Source organism: Penaeus chinensis, chromosome 27, assembly GCF_019202785.1.
Source record: "Penaeus chinensis breed Huanghai No. 1 chromosome 27, ASM1920278v2, whole genome shotgun sequence".
NCBI classification, from domain to species: Eukaryota; Metazoa; Arthropoda; class Malacostraca; order Decapoda; family Penaeidae; genus Penaeus; species Penaeus chinensis.
This window is the reverse complement of record NC_061845.1, coordinates 10867844-10877843: the sequence shown is the minus strand read 5'-3', so window position 1 is coordinate 10877843 and position 10000 is coordinate 10867844. Positions and strand designations below refer to the sequence as shown.

Here is a 10000-nt window from a genome sequence, read left to right as displayed (position 1 = left end):
TTTTATTAATCCATGATCATGGAGAGTGCCATAGGACCATAGAAGTCTAGTACATTTATTTTCCTTTTAACCATTATGATCATGGAAAATATGATCTCTAATAAATAGCTTGACAGTAAGGGCTGCCCATGGTAAGTGCTAGTAAATAGAGGACAAGTTCATTATAATATGAGCAGATTAAATGAGTGCAAATCAAATGGGTAATTGATATAAGCATGAATACAGTATTCTTATGGTGACAAGGATAGTTTTTATGAAGACAGTGAAATTAATTTGAAGTCATACTTGTGCATAATTAAGGGGATAATTTGATAGATCTGATCAAAGCACACTGAACTCCATATCATGTAATGTGTAGAAAATGTTTAATTCAACCTGATATGCATTTTTTTTTCTTTCTCTTTTTTATTGGGGGGTCTCCTACAAGGTAAGTTTTTCTTACTGTCAAAGCCTAATAAATAGGCTGCAATTTTTAATTCATGAATTTGTTTTTATTTTTATCATTATTTTTTCATAACTATTAGAGACTCATACCTGCAGGGACATGGGAAGTAGAGTGGCATATCAGCATTTGCAATCTTGGTGGCATTGTCTTTTACAAGCCCTGATGGGGAAGCCTTCAAATGTCGGTCTGGGGTAGCCATCATGAATCGGTGTCCTCTGACACACTCATATTCAACACCAAGGAAGATCTTCACACTGAACTCATGTATATCTGAAATTATATTTTGGTTGAATTAATGGGTATATCAACCATAATCATATATTCTGAAAGGCCACATTAATTTATATAAAATTTAATGCAATTCTGTTGAGTATTTCTATCAAGGCAGCATTTTTCTTTTTTTGTGATTTAATGGTCATACAGTTGTGTATAAACCCATCTCATAATTTACTCTATACCACTACCGAACATGCACAATCTATAAAGAAAAATGGTCCTAGTTAAATATACAAGGGATACAAATAAGATTACTATAAACATCAGGCTCAAAATGCTTTTAAATGATTCAGTTAGAGAAATCAAGTGATTTGAAAGAAAAAGAGAGAGAGAAAAAAAGTAAAGTAAAGTAAAAATGCAATACTTACCACCTACTCTGTTCTTCTTATTTTTGAGCAAAAGGGCTTTCTTGCCAAGAGTGTCTGCTATGGCAGGCCATTTGTTTCGGTCTTCAATCTTTACTGTCACATCCCAAGGTAATAAGAAATTTGTGCCTGGCAAAAATCCTGGCTGATCACATATACCTGGAATAAAATTATATTGTAAGTTTATATGTCACTCTTCCTCTTCATACTGGTAATTTATGATAAATTATAATTATTTTAGAACTGAACCAAAACAGAGCTACATTCACAATACAGATATTTCCTTTTATGGAAAATTATTGGGTCTCTTTTCCATAATCATTTTCTATGGTCAATTAGCTGACTATTTTCAATAGAGTACAAGTAAAGCAGAAACACTGACATAATATATCAAATTTTGTAGGTATAGTTACCCAGAAAAAAGTTGTTAGATTAATAACAATTTAAGGATACATTATTTTGCCACTGGTTAAATTAATATTTACAAGGTCAAAAAGAGACATGACAGAAATGTAGATATAAAGGTACAAGCACACACATGCAGCCAATACTACAGACACTTGAAGGGTAATGTCCTCGGTACAGTGTCCATCAATCCACATCACATCCACATTTGTTCCCTACAAATTTTGAATCCAAACTGGGGTTTTATCCTTCCCAATAGCATATAAGTAATTAGCCTAATTAATGCCTTATATTTATCCTTTGCCACCAGATGACATATATATCATGCCATGCCAAAAATGGCCATCTCACTGGAAACACATTATGTCACCATTATCTCACCATTATTTATAGTCCTTGTAACTTTTATGGGACTTTAGGCCAAAGTCACACTTAACCCTCATTATTCATATGATGCTACATCAGGACAGTATCAGTGCACATATGGGATGAAAACAAATGTGGTGGGAACTTACATATAGCACACACTGCCATGTTTAGATGTGACCTGATAGTTTAAAAAGAAATAGTGTTTTAGCTGATCCAGAGGCAATGGGTTAATGAAACTGAGGTTTAAGGATATCACACAGTAGCTAAAGTACTATTTTACTAACCTGCATTGTGTGAGTAAAGAGAGGAGGGTCCCAAGCAGCAGAGTGACCATGAAGACCAACGAGGAAGTAAACCTGCTGGTGAGTTGGTGTGAAGCATTCCAGGCAGGTACTCAGTTGTTGAGGCCTGGCGAATTATTCCCCGGTCTGAAGAGAATATAGGCACATATTATAGCTGAGTATTTCTAGATCAATAAGAAATGCTTGTTAACTCAACTATTGAAACCCTGTGACAGGACTGTGTTTATCATTCTTTCATAGTTATTTTCCTTCTAAATTTGAAAGTGTAATTCCTCCCTTTTCTGCACTTCATCTCTGAGATAGGAGTCACGTAGTGACACAATGTTAGTATCTGTGTAGTTATATATTTTCTTTTTGTTACATTATACATGACTCTATTTAGCACTATTTCTTTTGCAACTAAAACAATAGATATTTATTATTTCATGCTAACCTTGACAGGTCAGCCTCATATAGTTGTGAGAGAAACTGAATTTCAAGGCAAATATTATTTATTACCCTTATTCTATTTTTCCTGACTGAGTGCTGTGATATCCCATCTTATAAATTGACTGTAGTGCTAGAATAAGCAATCAAAGAATACAATTTAACAGAAATATAATTTTTGTAGACCTCATCCTATTGTGATACAAAAACTAACTAATCTAGGGTTCCTTGGTAAAACCCTCACCTTTGGTGATGGTTTTGGTGTCGTCTTTGGTGAGGGTAATCACCACTTGTGAGCCAATATGTGCAGGATCTCCTGTCATGCGAGCTGCTGCTGTGCCTGTAGTACTGTTCATGCTCCCACTCAGACCTGTTCCCACCAGACTCAACCCGGGGGTGTGAGGGGTCTCTGAGTCTTGCTGTTCCCGGGAATCTCGTTTGACCGTGGAGATTGTATCAGCCTCTACATCATCACTTTCTGAGCCATTCACATTTGCAGCTGCAAAAAATAGCACATGATTAGAATATCAATCTCAGAATTATTCACAGCACCTAGTTCTTTCAGGTTATTTGACAACTATGGTCAACACACCTTTCATTAAAAACATTAATACTGTCACCATCTAGTCATTACTTCTTACCTTTTGCATCAATAACACTTGATTTAAATGTTGGGAAAGAGATTGTATCCAGACGAGTGCAACAAGTTTCTGCTAACTGTTCATAAAATGTGTAGTTTGCTGCCTTAGTAGAAAATGGATCTTCACGTTGGCCCTGTCTCCGCCCACAGTTACAAAAGCTGACATACCCAATGCCAGAGCTGTGACTCATCACAGGCACAGAGCTGGGATATGTCAAAGAAAACATTACATCTCTGATGAAAAATAGTAGAAAGACATTTTAATATTTTGCTTCTAAAAGAAGTAATTTAAAAACTATAAAGCAGCCCTCATTCACTTTATGATACTCATAAAAAACTTATATCCTTGAAGACTAAGCTAATAATAATCATGCATCACCTACACCTACACCTAGACACACGCACGCACGCATGCAGAGTACTATATTACCATTATTTATAACACATTACCATTCAGTTCAGCATTACCTGTCATCTTCTGAATCAGAAGGTGTCTTGTGTCTTGGATGTTTACAGGTGTTGCCAGTAAGGGACAACGTCTCACACCCCATTCGACCATCCTGCCAAATCCTCTCACAAGCTTCCTCCAGTTGGGCCACATACTCGTCGTACATTGGCCCTCTTGCTTGGGCACCTAGCACTCTCAGAGCCAATTCAAGCTGGAATTTTATTACAGTGTGTTGTGATACCAATAATTAAAGCAAAAACAATGACAATACCAATGAGAAAATAGGAAATTGAAAGATAAAAAAACCCTGAATATATAGAATTTTTTTCTAACCTTTTCCTGATGATGAAGCTGGGTGTAGTGAGGGGGAAGACCATCCTTGTAAGCCGAAATGGCAATTGGCAAAACCTTGGCACATCGAGCATCACTGAATCTGACTTCGGTCTCCACCAGATTTTGAAGACTATTTAAAACCTGAAAATTACAATGTGAAAGCAATTTTTGTTTTTACTAACATAATATATATATATATATATATATATATATATATATATATATACATACACACACACACACACACACATATATAGATAAAAAAATGAAGATAATATGAAGCATGTTTTCTGATGCTATAAAAAAGAAAAGTAATAAAAAAATCATAATAAAAAAATAAAAAATTAAATAAAATAAAATAAAATAAAATAAATAACCCAATACCACCAAGGAAAATTAATAAAAAATGGGGAAAATGCTGTGCTCATTTTCTATATTTTTGTGAAATGTGTCTGCACATAGATGGCGCTGCTAGCGCTTAGCCACAAAGGAGTCAATTAGTAGACCCTGGGACCTTACGTGATTTGAATTGGCAGGAAAAACTTTTTTTTTACTAGTGCTACGAATATCGATGGTGTTGTTTTTATTATAAACATTATAATTACTATAATGTTATAAACATTACTAACAACAAAATAAGATGAAGTAAAATATTTTTGTAAATCAAAGAAAAGGGTAAATGGGCGAGACAGGCAGTACTCATAACTGGCTCATTGGTGACTTAGTGCAAGTGTAGCCATCTATGTGTAAAAACAATCAAACAAGTACTCACAGTGGACATAGCACATATGTACATGTCATGCCCATCGGCATTGGGTTAACATGAAAAAACCTATGAAGAAACACTTAATATTCATGGCCAAATTGGCAAGCACTAATCAAATGATTTAACCCAATGTCTGCAGATGGCATGACTAAGCTAAATGCCATGACCACTGACTTATTGATTGTGTTTACAATGGGATGGCTCCTCAAGTGGTGAGTCACCATGGAATCAATCATTAGTCCTGTCTATCTCACCTGCTTACCCTCTACCTTGATTTTTGGCAAGATTTTATAGTTGTTAGTACTTTAATAGCATTTCATTAATCATAATGTCAATTATCATACTAATATTAATATTAATGGCATTAGAAACCCCACATATTCAAAGAATGGAGAAATGCTTGGTGGTTGAGCACTTGTGGAGCAACAAAATTCACAAAAAAAAACACAGTGGACAGTCCATGAATTCATAACTTGTTAGTTTCAATTCTAGTTACTATTGATACACATACTATTTTTTTTCTTTCAGCTAAAATAGTATGAAATGAACTATTCAACCTGTTTATACTTTACCTGTTTTGCTTTTGTGTCTTTCTCTGAGGGGTCACAACAGAAGAACTTGTACACCTTGTTTACAGCTTCAAACCATATGCCAGCATGTGGGACCTTAGTTAGAAAATATTGCAATATATTTTTTGTGGATATTTCTTATTCTTTAACTATTGGCATTTCCTTTTATGACAAAAAATACTTATATTTCAGCATATCTGGCAATGACTAATTCTTTCTAAAGTAACAAAAAGGATACTAACATAGAAGAAGACGGGACCAGAATGTCTTCCAACATTATCATCAAAGCCCTTCCCTAATGCTTGGTCAATGTGCTGCTGAAGGAACACATTAAAACTGTGCTCTGAAAGGAATATTAAGTTTAATATAAAAAAAATCTGTCCTGTACAACTAATAGTTTTCCTATATTCTTCCCTTCTTTTAATCCTAAATGTACCTACAATATCAAGTACATGATTTTCTAAACAATATACTCCAACTAATATTTATATAATACCAATGACAACTTCATGACTGAATACTATTTGTGACAAGATATTACTGTGATATACTGCCAGATTTGAACTTGTACTCAGGAACATACATATCTCCCTCTGGCAGTGGTTCTTTTACCTTTTTAGAGTCACAGACCCTTTTATGAATCCAATGAAAGCTATGGAGCCCTTTCCCCAGAAATATTTATATATACACAACTTTGCATGCATGAATAAGACATATATTTGTCCACTAATATGTCTATTATTTGATGGTCTCATATATGAGATATGCAAAGTATTATCAAACTTTAAAATAAACAATCTAAAAAAAAAAAAAAAACACTAATATAAAAGTTAATTTTGCTCAGATCCTTCCCAACTCCCTGAAACCCCAGGATAAGAACACCTGTTCTATGGTATGCAAAAAGACTGTACATCACTGAAAGATACATTTATCTCCCAAGACCACCTTAAAGAAGGTGAGGTATGGTGTGTATGACAACTCCAAACAAGTTTGACAATCATGGCTCATCACACAATGTGTGACCAGTCTTACTTGTCATAAATGTGGAAGGCTTCCCAAAACCTGGTTAGAATTTTTTAGGTGACTAATGAATGAGACGTATATTTGTCCATTAATATGTCTATTACTGGCAAGATTCCTTCAGCCACACCCATGACGGTGGCTCAGGCCACCTATGTGGGTGGCTATCTTCTTGAAAATGAAAAGTAGTAAGTTTGAAGTAGTTATTCACTATATGGCATGTTTCCTCCAGCCAAACCCTAGATCTTTTCTTGTTCCAACATTCTCCTTCCACACACCACACTATTATGTTTTGAGAGTACATTTTACTACCTTTTACTTTTACTTATAGATCCATCTAAATACATCTAAATACACATTTAATTGTTTTCTATAATAAAGAAATATATATATTTCATGTGTGTTTTATTTACATATTCCTATCAATCTATCCCCATTTTCATTCAGGAGTAACTGTGAGAAATTTTTAATGACACTCACTTTTTTCAGCTATAACAATGAAATATACATTTTCTAGTACATAAAATTGAGCTCTTCAAATGTTCAGAAAACTGAAAAATCAAGCCCTTTTTGTGGATGTGCAAACAGACAAGCTAAAGGGTTGCGGTTCTTAGGAATTAATGTTTGTTATTACCCTAGAGAAATGGTGTTTGGAGATGGACTATTGCCATCCATGGTCATTTTCATTTCTTATGTTTATTCATGAAGTGCATAAGATACCTGACTGCATATTCAACTCTGGCATTAGGATACTATAATAATTTAATTACTATGTCATGAAAATACAAACCGAGATTTCTCTTCCGTTCCGTTGCAACCCCAGACAAAATTGAGGCACTGAGAGAGTCAGCAGCTGAAGTATCTGAAGAGGCTGAACAGGCAAGAGATGTATCCCAAGCACTTGTTGCACCTGAAATGCTTCCCCAGTTACCAGTTCCTCTGCTTCCTCCTTTTTCTGAGGAGGAGGTTTTGTTGCTAGATCCAATAGTCAATTGGCTTAATTCACTGCTTAAGTTAGAATCTGCAAAAACAAAAATGAAAATATAAATCATGTAACAGTAAAGAATGATGGCCACTTATGGATAGACTATGAATTATGTTTTTTCAGATAATCTATTGTGAGATGGAGCACACACCTGATGCAGAGCAAAGGTTATGAAGAGTGTCATTAATCAAGGAAGCAGCTGGCACTTCCTCCTGCCCTTCCTCCATGATGTATACATATGCTTGGTTGTTTGGAAGAGCAAACAAAGAATTTGCACTGAAGAAGAAAACAAAAGTATCTGATCAGATTACTCAACAATCTACCACATACAGGTAGGTAGTGCATATATCATAAAATACATATATTTATAAATGCACTGTCCCTATAAGTTTCACTCTGTAACAAAATTAACAGTTAGATACCTGATGTTGGTTATGACTCTGCTTTTGCGAAGGAGACGGTAAATTTGATCTTCCAGTGCAAGTTCCAGATTTCGAAGAGGGCTTGGTGGGGTGGAAGTTCTGTATGACCTGTGGCCTCCCATAGATCTGGGCAAAAGTAACACTGCATATTAATCTCCTACAATATATAGGAAATAGGACAGATTAAAAAATGAATAAAATATTATGTTCTCAGAAAAAGAAATGATAAGAAAAAGTTAAACATACTTTCCCTTAAGGAAAGACCTGCAATATGCTTTATATTTCTTTTATCTATGTTCTACAGTATTTCTTACCCATTCAATTAACCCCAAACTGACGGGCATGGCATGTATGTACATGCCATGCCTGCTGAGTTTACTTTATTAATTGTTTTTACACATAGATGGCTCCACTTGTACTAAGTCACCAATGAGCCAATTAGGACTACTCCTTGTCTCACCTGTTTTCCATTTTCCTTGATTTTCGAAAATATTTTATGTTTTCTTATATTGCCACTACTAATGTCAATAACATTATAATAATTATAATTAGTAAAAAAAAACACTTTTTCCTGCAAATTCAAGGAAACATGAAATCAGGTAAGGTCACAAGGTCTACTAATTAACTCCTTTGTTGTTAAGCACTAGCAGAGCTATCTATGTGCAGAGACATTTAACAAAAAAAAAATCTAAAATGAGCACAGCATTTTCCTAGTGACAGTAGGTTAATAGAAAGTAACAGCTTATGACTATAGATAAAATAAGTTGAATGCAAATAAATATGATAGCAGTATAGAATCTTTCTGCTAGGAAGATTTACCTTTTTCATTATACAAGGAATAAAGATAGTAAAAACTAGTAATCATAGATTATAAATAATAAAGAAAAACTGAAAATCTCTCATTGATCAGACATGTGTCTCTTGTGAATAAACAATATAAAAAGAACTTAGACTGCACAAGAATATATTTCAAGTATATCTAGACTTCAACTGCACAAGAATACATCCCAAGGATATCTAGTCTACCTGTGAACAGCTGAGTTGTCTTGTCCAGAACGAATCTGTGCTGGCAAGAGGTGTGATGAGAAAATGAAGAGAACCCGAGGTGCACACAGTCGACCAAATGAGACCCAGTCCTTGCTGATTCCTGGCACAAGCTTTAGGTTTTCTGCTATGTAATTCTGGGCTTTGGACCTGTTAACAAACAACTATTAAAACTATACCATAAGAAAATAAGCAATACCCTAATAAAAGTTCTCATTACATACTCTTTTAATACAAATAACAATGAGGCTGCACATTCATATGATACAAACAGTAAAGGAAAAGACAAATAGTAAACAAAACAGAAGACAACATACCTGATTGCATCTAGGGTGCGGAAGAGATGAATGTAACTAATATCAAAGACATGCGTTGGATGGCACAGAAGAAGCAGATGAGAGACAGAAAACAGCACTAACAGACTTCGTGCATAGGCCAACTTGAGGCTGGACCAGGCCATCAGGAATCCCTGTTTAATTAAATAATGTCAAGTTTTATTTTAGTATATGACATAGTACCTGCCAGATTAGGATGTTCCTTCAGAAAACTGAAGTAAATTGTAATAATATACAAAAAAAAACCTGATTAATAATTCACATTCAGTTCTTCACTGGCCAAGAGCAAGTCCATTTGGGTTCCCCCTCTTCTGAATCCAATATATTTCAAGAGTAAAAAATAATTAATTTTCAATATTTTGCTACCTTACAATTCATGTGATATTTATGAAAACAAAAATGACCTTTTGGGAATACTAAAGACAGGGTTTACCTGACACCCTCATAAATATGGACAATGAATTTGTCCTTCTGCAGATACTGTACTTCCTAGAAAAAAGTTAATTCCTGAATATCTAGTTTTTCACAAAAAACAAATCAAACATGAACAGTACCTTTTCCTGGAGTTGCTGGTGCATGGTTTCTAGGGCATTAATGAGAGCTGCCGTGTCATATGCCCCGGTCAGGTGAAGATATATGGCTCGACGGTCAGGATCATAGTATCCCTCCACTCCAGTCTGAATTACAAATGACACATAAAGGTATGTTTCATTATCTACACAGTATCATCAAGAGTGGGTGGTAGAAAGTATAAACAAATGGTATCTATTTTTTGTGATCTGGTTCTCTGGTTAAATATAATATCATGGTAATGGTTAGCTTTATGAAACAGAAAGATAATAAGAATGCA

At 34.8% G+C, this 10000-nt stretch overlaps 1 protein-coding gene across 3 annotated transcripts in view; it reads right to left on the bottom strand.

Annotated features, from left to right (window-relative positions):
- LOC125039407 (nonsense-mediated mRNA decay factor SMG8-like) overlaps positions 1–10000 on the bottom strand; it is a 31417-nt gene that overhangs the window by 2069 nt on the left and 19348 nt on the right. For all 3 annotated transcript variants that reach the window (XM_047633286.1, XM_047633285.1, XM_047633284.1), the window contains exons 4-18: positions 9705–9827; positions 9133–9284; positions 8798–8965; positions 7772–7897; positions 7501–7625; positions 7155–7385; positions 5587–5687; positions 5348–5440; positions 4010–4150; positions 3697–3887; positions 3230–3432; positions 2833–3087; positions 2145–2288; positions 1090–1245; positions 535–715 (exon numbers count right to left, since the gene is read on the bottom strand). In XM_047633286.1, the coding sequence (XP_047489242.1) occupies positions 535–715; positions 1090–1245; positions 2145–2288; positions 2833–3087; positions 3230–3432; positions 3697–3887; positions 4010–4150; positions 5348–5440; positions 5587–5687; positions 7155–7385; positions 7501–7625; positions 7772–7897; positions 8798–8965; positions 9133–9284; positions 9705–9827 (2390 nt within the window). The remainder of the gene's footprint in view (positions 1–534; positions 716–1089; positions 1246–2144; positions 2289–2832; positions 3088–3229; positions 3433–3696; positions 3888–4009; positions 4151–5347; positions 5441–5586; positions 5688–7154; positions 7386–7500; positions 7626–7771; positions 7898–8797; positions 8966–9132; positions 9285–9704; positions 9828–10000) is intronic.